Raw genomic sequence first — 14327 nt, 5'->3', positions numbered from 1 at the left:
GACAGGGGCAGAGAGACCGGAAGTCTGGGGGCGGGGCCGGAAGTGGAAGGGCGCGGCGAAAGCCAGGATGGTCGTGCGTGGTTTCCGCTTCCGGCTGAGGGTGCGTTAGTTGGGATTGAACCTGCTTGCGGTTCACCCTTCCGGACAGAACAGTGGCGAGCGTTTACCCTGGAACGCAAGGGCCGGAATGAGCTGGAGAACGCTCCTGGAAAACGCATAAACTTTAATAAAAAGTCGGAGTCATTTGCCAAGAGCCACCCCTCCGCCCCAATGGCTTCCCAGGCCGGCCTGTCTCCGCCACGGCAGGGGGAAGGGCCTCTCCTTGGCGGTCGTCCGATGGCGACTGCCCCGTGCCTTGGGCACTCGGCTCCTCTGGGAAGGGGGCCCCTTGTCGCCAGGATGACCTCCAGCCCCGGGCTGCACCCAGCGTTCAGACCCATCTCCTAGCGATAAATCCAGGCTAAGGTTTGAAGGGCGGAGATGCCGGCCCTGGCTCCTCTTCATCTTTTGAGTCTTTACGGATCTGGAAATAGTCTTAGGGTATTGAGGAATTCTTGATATCTTTGTGTTTTGCCTTGTTCAAGCAGGGTTCCTGGCCAGGACTTTTCAAACTGAAGCCTGGTGGCAGTCTTTCATTTAGCGAAGATTGAAGGCCCTCTGCGCCTTCGGAAACTTGAGGGGGTTCTCCAGGAGAGGTGGAGTGCTGGGCTTCCGTCCTGCATTTACCGGTGGCGGCTGATGTCAAGGAGTGGAGTGGTATGCTGCATCAGGGGCGTAGAGGCAGGGCAGAGAGCGAGATCCTGGGCCTTGGGTGCACTGTGTTCGGTGTCTACCACCGAGGGCAAGGTGCAGTGAGTCCATGAGCTACTTGCCACTCTTTCCGGTTGCAGAAGATAGCCCTGCTTTGGGGTTAAAGAAGATGGCACTGATCCTGCCAGGGCTCTGTTTATGGCTTCTAGCCTTCTGCCCGCTTGGCCTTCTGCAGTGGAAACATGGGTCCCCCTGAGTTGGTATTCACAGGAGATTCACTCCCTCTTTACCAACTGTCACCCAATTACCAACACAGAAGAATGGCATCCCTCGCTTCCCTCCAGCATCTTTGCCACACTGTATTGTAATTGTTTACTTGTCTGTTTCCCTGTTGTGTTTGTTGAGTGCTAGGACTGTACTGCCATTTGTCCCAGGGTCCAGTATGTAGGAGGAGGTAATGGGTCCACTACCCATCCCATTCCCACACTGGTGGAAGTGCCCTGTGGTGTTTTGGGACTGTCCCAGCTGTAATGGTTGCCAGTGGGGATTTACACAAGCCAGAGTGACCAGAGCTAGTTTTGCGTACTTACGGCTACTGAGCCTGACTCTGGCACTGGGAAAACAGTGCCTTCCCGATGCTTTCATTGACAACGAAGAGGGGCCGATGGCTGCTCGATCTCCAATCCAGTTGAAGTTCTTGGGCTGTAGATGGCACCAGGAATGATGTGGAATTGCAGCATTCATGCTTGGCTGTGGCCCTAAGATCCTGGGGATCAATTCGTGGGGCCGAACTGGATGCAGGAAGTGAGGAGGGCCCTGCTCTTTGGTGGCCCCTCTCGGGAGGACCAGTGGGACCAGACTCACAGATTGCAGTTCTTGACTGCCCAGCCCGTCCTGGTGAAATCTAGGCTAGAGGAGAAGAGCAGCCCCTTACCACACTTCTTGTGAGGCTGGATGGACTGGAGGAAGAAAACAGGTAACCGAAACGTCTCTTCTAGGCCGTGGCCGCTATTTAACCAATTACTCCTTGGGGGCTCAGCAAAAACAAGACCCAACAGGCTTGACACCTGCCCAGGGAACAGTGAACGCGGCAGCTGTTCTCTTTGGCCCAAGTCTGTTTGCTTATCTCCCGTTAGAGCCACGGCACTGGCAGGGCTAGAGAGAGATTACACAGGAGCCACTGAGGGTGGTGGCCTTCTTATTCGTCAGGCATGAGTTTGGGGTTATTGCAAGGCTGGAATAAAGAGAACACATCTCTCGCGAGTAGGTCAGGAGCTGCACTTTGCCGGATGTCATTACTAAACACCAGGGAGCGTGGGAGCAAATGCAAAAGCAACCAAGAGACCCCTTCCCAGCGCCCAGCAGGAGCTGCTCTCCCAGGCTCCGTGCCTGCCAGACACCATCACGTTAGCCTTCTGGGCCGCGGCCACCCCTGTGTGCCGGTGCAGCCCTTGTTCCCTGGTTCTGCGAGATGCTGCGCAGGGACCCTCACCCGATACTCGTGAAGACTTCTGTGGCCCCGGTGGCTGGGGTGCAGCATGTGGCTGAGTTGCTCTATGATACCGAGGCTTTGGATGAGATTCTCCCTTTGTAGCAGGGCCTTCATCCGCTCCAGCTCCTCCTCTTCCACGATTTCTTGAGGATGCATGGTATCCACGTGTACGGGGAGCAGCTGCGAGGTACATGAGGGCTGAACGCAAGATCTCCGAGAGCGAGTCCCAAACCATCGACGACGATGGCTGCGGGACTCCTGCCTGCTCTGCCTCTGCATTCCCTGACCCTAGTGGAAGGTCCCCTTTGCTGTCCGTTCTCTTCCCCCCCCCCACCCCAGCCCCCGTTCCGCGAGGTCAGATCCAACGTATTCATTAGGAACTCCTCTCCCTCTCCCTCCCTTCTCTAGACCCAACCTATTTCCTGTTGAAAGGCAGGAGCTACCAAAACCCGGGCACCTCTTTCTCCTGGTTCCGGTTCCTGTAAGCCAAGTGGGCGGGAAGTCCCCGGAGCCCGGCCCTGCATCGGCTCTTCTCTCTCGCTGATTCACCCTGGTTCTGGTCCCGGTCCCGGCTCTCCTTCCGCCTCTTACTTCCTGAGGTCTCCTGCTGTTCCTGCTTAAGGCGGATCTCTTCCAGTTGCTGTCTGACAAGACACAGCAGCTTCAGACACTGGAGAGATTATGTCGGGGGGAAGCAGGGTGAGGGGAAGTGGGGATGGGGAAGTGGGAAATCAGATCTGTCTGGGAGGCAGACAAGAGAAGAATGAGGGGGGGAAATGGGAAACCTCCTATATGGAGTTACTGAGTCCGAAAGAATTTATGACTCCATTCCTCTTGGCTCAAGTGTCTGGCTTCCTCTCTACCCTGCTGGCGAGCAGTTCAGCTTCAGGATATGCCCCCGCCCCCCAAGTGGACAGAGGACAAGGCAAGGCAAAGTACCTGGCACACTCCTCTCTAGCCTTGGAAGCAGCAGTCTCCTGGAAGAGGGAGCCGTTGTGCTTGAAGAAGGGTGCGTACTTGTCCGTGTTAGGCCCAGGATAGATCCGCCGGTACCCCCCGAGGTGGGAGTCCTCATGGCGCTCCTGGTCCAGTATCGCTGCGTGCGACAGTTCAGTTTGTTCTCGCCTAGGGAAACCAAGCTCCAGAGTGAGTCGGGAGGGCTCTGAGAATGTTCAGTGGGGAAAAGAAGGCCGGCCAAGGCTTTGAGAACCTTCTGCTAGCTTCACGGCCTTTCTGGCCTCTGCCCATGTAGCGAGGGCTGCGAAGGCCCTCTGGCCAATCCCGCTTGTGTGTAGCCACGGAAATCTGGGCTTGACTTCCAGAAATCTGGTTTTCATCTTAAGTGCAAGCTAGCACTCCAAGTTCTCACAGTCTTTTAGGTTTCTGATCATAGAGTAATCTATGTTAATTACAGAAAAATGTAGAAGAGCAAAAAGAAGATAAAACCTCCCATAATCTTACTGTGCAGTTAGCATATTGCTCATGAGCATGGACTCAGGGGCGGGACCCCCGAGTCTGAATCCTGGCTTTGCCACCGACTACCTTCCTTTCTGGTTTCTGACAAAAATAGGATCATACAACCTTGCTAAATGGCTTCCTAGTAGTCACGTGGTTCTGTGATTGTACTTTCATTTATGAAGTCCAGTAGTTGTGAACCCTTTTCCCCACTGAAAGACATCACTCATGATATAATAGGCACATGTGCAGCCCCACTGTGGGAAGAGCCAGCGTATTTCCAGTAACAGTCCTGCTTCCCCTCCATTCACACATGAGAGTGCCTACTATGTGCCAGGCCCTCAGGATATCCCAGCAAACCAAATACACACGGGCCTGCATATCACAACCCAGGTGGGGAAGAGCACTGTAATAGGAATGCTTCCAATTCCACTCCATTTGTATGTGTTACTAACATTAATTTAGTATCGGCAGCAAATCACCGTGTTGGTAACCCATCTTATAATTAAAACAACAGTGGGTGAAAGATGCTGATTTAAATAACCTCTTATTGTTGCATGACTAGACTGTTTTCTGTTTCATTATTATGACCTGTCTAGAGGACCTTTGTTAAAAACAAAAACAAGGGGCCCCTGGGTGGTTCAGCTGGTCGAGCGCCTGACTTCCACGCAGGTCGTGATCTCGTGGTTCGTGGGTTAGAGTCACATCCTTGCTGACAGCAGCGAGCCCGCTTCGGATCCTCTGTCTCCCTCCGCCCCCCCCCCCCCGTCTGCCCCTTCCCCTCTCACCCTCTGTCTCTCTCGCTCTCAGAAATAAACATTAAAAAACAAAACCAAAAACAAACGGCCAATCAAACAGCAAAGAGCTTCTTATGAGCTAATAGAAAATAGCTCTAAGCTGTGTTGCTACACGTAGTAGAGAGAGTGTGAAGGTTACACTACTGTCTAGGTAGGTAAAGGGAGAAAAACATCTGTATAAGTTATTTCTACAGGTATATATTATACACACACCTATGTATGTGTGCGTGCATTAACTGCTAAAGCATACACATGGCATAGGTTGGCTCCTCGGGGGGAAACTGAGTAGCCGGAGAACAGGAAGGGATTCTTCACAGGATCTTTTGAATTTCCAGCATACTATCTGTGATACATAAATGCGTCATCTGTGCCAAAAAACCCACAGTTGTGCTTCACAGCTAATCCTTACCCCCAGACTCTCTTCGCCACCTACAGGAGCACTTTTCCCGTCAGGAAAGTAATGACAAAGAAGACAGACACGTGGCCCACCTGGCTTCTCGTGGCTGCTGGTGGCACTGGAAAAGCCGCTCCTTGACTCGCCGCTTGTCCTCCTCTATCACCTTCCTTTTGTCACAGCCCCGGAGGTTGACAAGTGTCATGGCATCACAGAGAAGTGCGTCCTTCACTTCGCGATCAAGGCGGGAGTCAGTGGTGAAGCTCGGGGAGTGGTTTACCTGCCAGGAGGAGTCATCATCCCACCCTTCCTACACTGCCTGAGCACGTGTGGCCTCGGGCAGGCCGGACTGGACAGTCCAGGCAAGATGTCCCCCTCCAGAGGCCTCGGCCGAGGAGGCTGGATGTTCTGACTTCCAAGGCCACGGGACCCCGCCACAGAGATCCCTCCGGTACACAGGCTGCTGAGAGCAAACCAGACAGCCTGCCTCTACAGATACAGTGTCCCTAAAGACAAAAAGATTCCATGGGGGAACACTTGGGATCCAACTCCTGGATCCCTATGGTGGAGGCCAGAGATCACTAGGCTTGGACTCAGCAGGTCAAGAGTGTAGACGCCTGCTGCCTTCTGCCATTCCTACCCACCCCAGGGCCGCCATGTCCCCCATTCTCTGTTGCACCACCTGACTGCACTCCTAGCCCAGGCGTCCTGCTCAGGGAGGCCTCAGGCCACGGGTTTTGCAAAGCCCAGAAGATCATCCTCACCTCCAGCAGCCAGGGTTTCAGCTTGTGGTCCAGCAAGATGTCAAAACCAAGGATCTCAAAACAGGCACATGTACCTCCGCTCAGATAGTGGGGGAAACAGGTGCGGTAGTTGTGGCGAAGAACAGAATGGGCTGAGATGATGGTTTTGACGATGATGTCCTCGATGTGCCCCCACAGCTCTCGGGGGTCGTAGCCGTGTTCTCGCAGCCAGGCATTGAGCGTCGACAGCTTCCTGTGAGGCCCAGTGCTCAGAGGAGGACCAGTTTCTACACCACTGGGGCCAGGCCGAGGGCAAGAGGCTCCCTATGGCTAACCCTAATTCTGTGCCTAGATTCCTGACACTTCAAAGGGCTCCTGGCAGCTTGGAGCCCGGGTTGGTCCTCAGGGTGGGGGCAGGGCTGCATTTAGAGGTCAAGCACAGGACAGGGGTCTGTGAAGGTGGTTTTCCTGAGCGATCGGCCTCCCAAGAGCCAGCTCAGTTTCAGGGGCTGCTGAGACTATAAGGCTAAGGCACAACCAGAGCCGGGAGTACCTTTTACTGCCCGCAGCGTCGTCTCGGACAAAGTTCTCGTTGTGTTTGTTGATGGCATAGTTGGTCAGATGCATGCAGACATCATCCTGGGAAGAGAGCGGCCCCGCGGCGCTCAGACTGCTTCCCCGAAGCACTCCTCTCCAGCCCTTCCTTGCCTTTTCTACGACCTTCCCCTCCCCGGGACAAGGGCTCCTCGGTGGCCCTCTTCACCTAAGAACTGTCCTGTGAGCTCATAGGGAAGGGCGTGGGCCGGCATCCTCCAGGGAGGACCTTTCAGCGGTCACCACCCACCTAATGCTCTCCTCCCAGCCACGGGGTTAGGGTGCTCGCTGGTTCCATTGCTTGTTCATGGGTGACGACAACAAGCCTTTCTACCTGGTCCGCACAGAACCTCAGCACTCAGGAGAAGAGGGCGCCGCCCTGTTCCCCCCCCCCCCCCAGGGCCACCGTCTGGCCCCTTACCAGGTTGCTGTTGTTGGGCTCCGCGTAGGGCATCGTGGCGAAGCGGGCCAGGCCCTCCTCGTACATGAAAATCCGAAGAGGGTCGCAGGATGTGATGAGGACATAGATTCGCATATCGAACTTGAAGCCGTCAATGAGGAAGGGCTGAAAGCACGCAAACCCGCCGGGGAAGAATACTTCTGAAGCGCTCATTCTATACCACACGCTGTTTGAAGTGTTTCGGATGCACAACCGGTTTGATTGTCGTAATAACCATATACAGCATAAAGTAGTTACTGTTATTTTTCCCATTCAACAAATGATGACATTGAGTCACGGAAAGGGTAAGAAATTGCCCAAGATTTGGGGCACCTGGGTGGCTCAGTCCTTTAAGCGACTGACTCCTGGTTTGGGCTCAGGTCATGATCTCGCGGTTTGTGAGTTCGAGCCCCAAATCGGCTCTGCACTGGGGGCAGAGAGCCTGCTTGGGACCTCTGTCTCTGTCTCTGTCTCTCTCTCTGCTCCTCCCCCACTCATGCTCACTCTCTCTCTCCCTCTCCCTCAAAATAAGTAAACTTAAAAAAAAAAAAAAAAAAAAAAAAGGGGCGCCTGGATGGCTCAGTCCATTGAGCATCCAACTTCAGCTCAGGTCGTGATTCCATGGTTCATGGGTTCGAGCCCCGCATCTAGCTCTGTGCAGTTGGCTCGGAGCCTGGAGCCTGCTTCAGATTCTGTGTCTCCCTCTCTGCCCCCGCCCCTCGCGCTCTGTCTCTCTCTGTCTCTCTCTCAAAAATAAACAAACATTAAAGACATTAAAAAAAAAAAAATTGTCCAAGATCACATATGTAAGAAGTGGAAAAACTCAGATTCAGACCGAGGCAGGCTGGCTCTGAACCATGGCTCTGATAAGAGGAAATAGGAAGTAGGAGCCGAAGCCTGGCTTCCCTCTCTGGCAGTGGGAGAGATGAGGCCGGGGCAGGGCCCTGGCGGTCCGGAGGCGCCCTTCACCTTGGAGATGTACTGCTGGCAGATCATGTGCTCTCCTGGCTTGATCTCCCGGGGACTTCGGGTGATGAAGATGCCGCGTCCCTGACAGCCGCTGTCCGGCTTGCAGATGTAAGTGCGGGTTTTTCGCTGACGACCGTAGGATTGGAAGTCCCCGTAGCTGTGTGCAGAGGGGGGCTGGTCAGAAGGTTTCTGCGCGTGGCAGCTGTCCCAGGGCCCCGGTGGGGTTCTGCTCTCCTGTCCGTGCTCTTCCTGGAGCGTCAGTCTCCCACCTACTTTTCTGTGACCAGCTGAAACCTTCTAGGTGACAAGGCCAGCGTCTGGAGGGAAGTGAGATGGCGAAACCTTTCCTCCCCCAGCACATCAGCCCCGGGGGCCGGGCTCACTCACTCTGCAGGGAGGCACCAGGTGCGGGGGAAGATGTTGTACTCCGTGGGATAGAGTTTCTGCATGCGGTTGAGGTTCCGAGCCAGCAGATCTTTGCGGCAGATTTCCGTCATGCCAGGGAAGTGGTTGATTTTCTGTAACAGAGCCAGGTGGTGACCTACCCCCACGAGCAGAGTAAGTGGCAGCCCCTGGGGTCTGGGGCACACCAGGAGGACTGGGAAGGTCAAGGCAGAAGTCACAGAGGAGGAAAACACTATACCTAATACCCTAAGGGAGAAAAGGAAGGTTCCCTAAGGCAGGTGAGAACCTCCTCCTTGGCCTCTCCCAAAACACATGTCCACACTGAGGTCGGGAGACGAGGGGCAGTGAGAAGGACTCGCCAGGACTTCGGGTCTTCTAGCCACCTTCTAACATGCCCCAGGCCACCAGCAACTAGTCCTGTAAGGATAACTGGGGCATGGGAGCATAAGCCAACAAGAAACCATTTTCCAAGAGAGAAAAGGAAATCGAGAATGAGTCCCAGGGAGCGCTGGGTCATGGCGCCCCAGGGTATGACGTTTCCAGGGTGACCCGCTGGAACCCCGGTGCTGGGAGGCAGAATCTCCCATAGGTTCTGGGCTCTCTCACTGGCTTTACCACACCCTAGCTGCATGAACTTAGTACTTCTGAGCCTTGGTGTCCTCTTAACAAGAGAGTATCTGCCACTCGGTGTTCTTTTTGAGGATTTAATTGCGGTAAGAACATAAAAGCAGATAACACAGGGTCTGACGTACAGTAAGCCCTCAATGAACGCTGTTAACTGTGCCTGTTTTACAGCCGCCACCTGCATGTCCCTTTTTTTTTTTAATATTTATTTTTAAGAGAGAGACAGAGACGAGTGGGGTGGGGGTGCAAAGAGAGAGGGGGAGAATCTGAAGTAGGCTCCAGGCTCTGAGCTGTCGGCACAGAGCCCGACGCGGGGTTTGAACTCAGGGACCACGAGATCATGACCTGAGCCTAAGTCGGACGCTTCACCGACTGAGTCACCCAGGCACCCCCCCTTTTTTTTTTTAATGTTTATTTATTTATTTTGAGAGAGAAAGAGAGTGAGAATGGGGAGGGGCAGAGAGAGAGAGAGCAAGAGAGAGAATCCCAAGCACAGAGCCCAACACGGGGCTCCACCCCACGAACGAGGAGATCACGACCTGGGCCAAAATCAAGAGTTGGATGCTCAAGTGACTGAGCCACCCGGACGCCCCATGCCGACTCTCAATGGATGCGGATGCGGGACTGAGCTGTTTAGAAGCCGGCTCACTCAGCTGCCCCTGCGGTTAGTGCTGAAGTTCCCCTCAGGTGGGCTCACCGGCCCTGGAGGGGTTCAGCTGGGCACAGATGCTTCCAGGCGAGCAGTGCCCAGCATATACCTCCTTCCTATGATAGAAGCTCCAGGAACCCAAGAGGGTTTTTCCAGTAGAGCAGAAGCCCCTAGCCGCGGCCTTTCCTGCTCTGCCCAGAGGGACAACTACAAAGGGTGTGGCGTTGGGCGCCTGAGCAGAAGGGCGGGAGTAACCATTCAGGGCCGCAGCCCCTTGGGGCTCTTGGGTCAGGAGATTGTACCTGAAACCTCTTCATGTCCATGACTCGTTCAAGTGAGACAGAGCAGTCCGTCCAGTACACAGTCCACTCTTCATCCTCCCCCACCTCCTTTAGGCCACACATTTGAGCTGCCCGACGCACTGTGGAGAGACGGAGGTCAGCGGGGCAGCCTGGCCACTGGCAGTGAGTCTCGGGAGGGCAGCTGGCTCGGGTAACTTGACCAGAGAGTGGACTGGAGATGAGGTGGTTCTTACCTCCACTCCGCAGTTTAATTACCATGTGACAATTCCAAGTTCATGAAGCTGTCAAGGCCCTTCCAAAATCTGTGACGGAGAAAACTAGAGCCTGGCTCTCTACTCCCGTCAACCCTCTCTCTCAGTTAGGATGGTTTCTGACGTGCAGAGCTGACCCTCTCCCCGTAGGGGTCACATCTCACACTGTGGGTGGCCCCTTGCATAGATGACGGTGGAGATAAGAGGAGATGGAGAGACGGCTGACCCAGCTGGTGATTTTTTTCTTTTAATTCCCCCCCCCCACCCCCAGAATCTTCCTTGGAAAAAAACTCTATTAGCCTGTTCTCATCTCAACTCTGGTAAAATCTGGGAAGGGTGGGGGCAATGGTGACTTCCGGTCACTTTTTTTTCTTGTTAGCTAACTGTGGAGATTCCCACCCTAACCCCAAGACGAACTGGAACAGAGATGTCTCAGCTGCTAGTAGCCCAGCCCAGGTTGTAGGCCAGCCTAACGAGATCCAGGGGCTGGGAGCCCGACGGGGGGGACCATTCCCAGAGTCAAAGCTGCAGGTGCCCTCTTATGCGCAGTGTTGTGAGTGAGTGAACCGGGTGCTTACCGCTCTCATACTTGCAGTTGGTCAGGTTCATGGCCAGGGGTCTGGAATGAAGGAACAGGAGAAATCAGGCAGAGTGGGATGAAGGACAGACCCTGGGCTGCCAGGCACCCAGAGGAAGAGACACCCAACACATCTACAGTGCAGTTCGTTTTCTCTAAAAGCCACGGAAGACCAGGATGATAGAGACATGCTAAGTCTGCAAACCAAGCCAGCTCAAATGGTTCTGGATTTTGTGTTTTTCTCGTTCCAGAAGGTTAATGATGTTCCTGTATCCCCTGTCCTCTTTCGCAGATTAAAGGGAAGACCCCGACTGCTGAAGGGAGGCCGGGGGTGACTCTCTTCTGGAGCCAGGCAGGTGGCGGGGGTGGAGGGGGGTGTCGTCCAGGGACCCGTTACCTGTGTTTCCGCCTTCTCTTTCTCCTTCTAACTTCTAAGTCATCTGAGTCAGTTGGGGCTATGATTTTCTTTGGAATTTTCTTGGCTACAACAGATAAGGGAACTCCATCCCCAAATTCCTTATAGTCAGCTTTTGGAAGTTCCTGCTGAGAAGAGTTAGAAGGGATGGTAGCTTCCTCTTTAACACACTCCTCCCCAGAGTCCTCTTCTTCAACGTAGTCTTCCTCTGATTCACTGGTCTTACAGGTATCTGGCTCCATCCTCTTAGATTCTGAGGGGAGGGGGTGAGAGTGAAATATATGTCAGAACTTCCTTCCTCCAGGCCGTGCAGGAGTCACAAAAAGCCCCTTCGTGTTATAAGGGAACTTTGCTGCCCCTTCAGAACAGGACAATCCCAGTGCAGAATGCGATGTGTTCCTAGTAGGTAATGGAGGCTTGGGGTGGGGGTGGGGATGGGGGAAATGCCCGTGAGATGTTGGATTCCCCGACAAGCCCTGATCGTCCAAGATCACTACTCCATACAACACATTGGGTTGCAAATAGAAGCTGGACAGAGCTGGCAGGGATCATGACCATGGCTTTTTTATTTCTGGGAAGGGGGATGGCTGGGCCCTGGAGCGGACCTTCAATTTTAAAATAGAGCTAAAAACCAAAGGTCCCCTAAGCCGGCCCTTTCCCTGTTCCGTGACTCGGTTTCTCCGTGTGTACACACTGGGGCCAGGCCCTCGATGGCTAAGTCCCCTTGGGCTCTGACGGCGGAGCGGGAGCCCCTGGCGGACACCGCCCACCCGGGGTTTCGAGGACAGCGGAGGGGCTGCCGGGTCCACCCCTAGCTGCCCGAGGCTGGACTCAGCTGGTCGCTCATGTCAGCCCTTCGCGCGACACCTGCTCCTTCCCGGGCGTCGCTGGGCCTCCGGGACCGCCTCCTTGCTCCACAGGACTGGCAGCCTCCGCCGATCGCGAGGGGGAGCCCGCTCCCCTCCCACCCCGGGGTTCGCTCCTAGCTGGGAGATCCCGGCGGCGGCGGCGGCGCCTCCTGGAGCTAGCCGGCGGCCGCCGCCGCCGTCGCCATGGACACGGGAGCGGTCCCCATTGGAGCGGCGTTCTGGGGGCGGGGCCTTCCCGGGAACCACACCCATTTGGGCGCCCGCCGAGGCCATCTTGCTCCCCCGCGCTGAAAGCCTGTCGCCGGCGCTGGCGGGGGAGGTGCGGGCCGCCTGCGGCCTCGGGGGGCCCGGCCTCCGCGACCGCCGACGGGGCGCATCGGCTGGGACGTGGAGTCCTTCCGCTTTCGCGCCGATTCACGCGCGCCTCACCCCAGGCTATCTCGAGCCCGCGGGCCGAGCCCGGAGCTTGGTTTAACTCTGTGCTCGGGAAAAGTACCTGCTGGCCTTCCCTGAGCTTTAGTAAGCGTGTGTCGCGCCGTCCCCGCCCTCCGGAGGGGCGGCCGTGCTTAGTGCCCACCCTGGCGGGCTGAGCCAGCTCCGCCCAGTGACAGAACGGCCTCCTCCTCGTAGCGCTCCTTCACTGCTCTTCCTGGCGTCCTCACGCTGACTTCTGCTCGCCACCCCCACCGAACCCAGTCCAACTTGTCACTGTAAGGCTGTCCCGTGTGCCTAAATCTGGGGGACACTTCAGTCTCCTTCCCTTAGAGAGACGTGGATATTTTCTGAATGACACATTTCTTGCTGTTCCTTCAGCACAGAATATTCTATTACTCCCTTCTTGAAATGATTTGGAGGCTCTTGACTTCCAGGACTATCATTTTTTCTCATTCTTTCCAAATATTTAGCGTTCCAGGCACTATTCTAGGACTTGAACGTGTCTTGCCTGAATTGCCACCAGGCAGCACTTTTTTTCTTTTCTTTCTTTCTTTCTTTTTTTTTTTTTTTTTTGAGAAAGCATCAGAGGAGGGACAGAGAAAGGGAGACACAAATCCCAAACGGCTTCTCACTGCCAGTGCAGAGCCCCACGCGGGGCTCAAACTCATGAACTGAGATCATGACCTGAGGGGGAGATCAAGAATCCATGCTCAACGGACTGACCAACCACGCAGCAACCTCTTAATCGGACTCCCAATTGTTCTCCCCCCCCCCCCCCCGCCCCGCATCCATCCGTTCAGCTTAAGTATTCTTGCTAAAATGCAAATTTGTTACTCCCCAGTTTAAAACTCTTCAAGGTTTCCCATTAGATCAAATCCCCAACCCCTTCATTACACAGGTCATCAAAAAGCAAGCAGAGATGGAAGTCCTGGGCTGGACCATCCCTTCCTATCTATGGTGTGCACAAAGCCCAGGGCGGAGTACAAAGTGGCCCCTAAGTGTTCCACACTTAAGCTGAGAAAAAGTTTCTAAGTCCCTTCCCTGACAATTCATGAACTCCATAAAACAGCCGAGAAGTACCGCCATAAAGAAACCTATTTGACTTTCTCCCCCCTTCTCAAGGAAAAACTTGGTTTGGCCTGAGAAGGCATTCCTCTGAACAGCTGTCCTGGGGGAAAACCCTGGTATTTGGGCGCATCACCTGGGACACAAAATCCACTCTGCGCTAACGGTCATCTGTACTTCCTTCAGACTGGGCAAGCAAAGCAAGGTGGCGCTCTTGGAGTTTGCACAGGCAAAGTTTTGCAGAAAGAAGCACAAGCTAAAATTACGGCAAGGTGCTAAAAAGAGGAAGCCGACCCAAATTCTATAGGAATTTAAATGTTAAACATGTAATATTTAAATTTAAATGTTAAACGGTTCTTTCACAAAATTAAAAATATATATATTTATTTATTTAGAGACAGTGAGTGAGCAGGGGAGAGGCAGAGAGAGAGGGGGGACAGAGGACCCGAAAGGTGCTCTGTGCTGACAACAGACAGCCTGATGTGTGGCTCAAACTCACGAACTGTGAGGTCATGACCTGAGCTGAAGTCAGATGCTTAACCAACTGGGCCACCCAGGCGCCCCTAAAAAAATTTTTTTTAATGTTTATTTATTTTTGAGAGAGAGAGAGAAAGAGAATGAGCAGGGGAGGGAGAGTGGGAGACACAAAACCTGAAGCAGGGTCTAGGCTCCCAGCTGTCAGCACATAGCTCTACGCGGGGCTCGAACTCATGAACTGCGAGATCATGACTTGAGCTGAAGTCAGACGCTTAACTGAGCCCCCTTGGCGCCCCTAAACTGTTCTTCTTACGAACTTTTACTTGTACATATTCTGCCTTATCTCGATGAGACTTTATAACATCTTTTGGGATATAAAACACCTAAAGTTCTACGTAAAAGCTTCATACAGGCCTGAACAGAGGAAGCCAACTATCCAGGGACGTGAACCTCAGCTCAGCGCCTGTCAACTGTTAAGGACGACACCATTAAGGGAGCAGCTGCCTACAGAGGCAGTCACAAGGGCACTACCCGGGCTTCTGGCACCTGACCGCCCGTGCTACAGTCCCCACTCCAGTACTGGAGAGCTATCTGGCCTTGGGCAAGTTGCAAAACCTATCAGCCT

At 54.3% G+C, this 14327-nt stretch overlaps 1 protein-coding gene and 1 long non-coding RNA gene across 6 annotated transcripts; one reads left to right on the top strand and one right to left on the bottom strand.

Annotated features, from left to right (window-relative positions):
- Positions 1-59: 59 nt before the first annotated feature.
- Positions 60-11860, bottom strand: TTLL13 (tubulin tyrosine ligase like 13). 5 transcript variants are annotated; one of them, XM_086711576.1, is made up of 15 exons: positions 11693-11858; positions 10839-11109; positions 10443-10483; positions 9614-9732; positions 8021-8151; positions 7634-7790; positions 6647-6790; positions 6185-6270; positions 5653-5884; positions 4984-5168; positions 3182-3367; positions 2700-2886; positions 2243-2422; positions 1341-1659; positions 723-979 (listed from the first exon to the last, which is right to left on the bottom strand). In XM_086711576.1, exons 2-15 carry the CDS (start codon positions 11096-11098, stop codon positions 723-725), a joined length of 2484 nt encoding a protein of 827 aa, XP_086567702.1. In that variant the 5' UTR covers positions 11099-11109; positions 11693-11858. The 5 variants fall into 5 exon arrangements, with proteins under 5 accessions (XP_086567704.1, XP_086567702.1, XP_086567701.1 ...); XM_086711575.1 differs by having other exon boundaries at positions 11724-11858; XM_086711577.1 differs by having other exon boundaries at positions 1341-1452; positions 11724-11856.
- Positions 11285-13826, top strand: LOC147580465 (uncharacterized). Its single transcript, XR_015252943.1, has 2 exons — positions 11285-12435; positions 13059-13826. It is a non-coding gene; the product is annotated as an uncharacterized LOC147580465 (long non-coding RNA).
- The last annotated feature ends 501 nt before the right edge of the window (positions 13827-14327 follow it).

Source organism: Puma concolor, chromosome B3 (genome assembly GCF_028749965.1).
Source record: "Puma concolor isolate L17-30 chromosome B3, mPumCon1.1.hap2, whole genome shotgun sequence".
NCBI classification, from domain to species: Eukaryota; Metazoa; Chordata; class Mammalia; order Carnivora; family Felidae; genus Puma; species Puma concolor.
Note: the sequence above shows the minus strand (reverse complement) of the source record. Positions and strands in the feature narration are given on the sequence as shown.

Excerpts from the sequence above, each read along its gene's own strand:
- TTLL13 (XM_086711576.1), bottom strand. The coding sequence starts at position 11,098 with ATGGAGCCAGATACCTGTAAGACCAGTGAATCAGAGGAAGACTACGTT. Across the intron at positions 5,885-6,184 it reads GACGCTGCGGGCAGTAAAAG|GAAGCTGTCGACGCTCAATG; the intron begins GTACTCCCGGCT and ends TGGGCCTCACAG. Across the intron at positions 3,368-4,983 it reads CAGCAGCCACGAGAAGCCAG|GCGAGAACAAACTGAACTGT; the intron begins GTGGGCCACGTG and ends TGGTTTCCCTAG.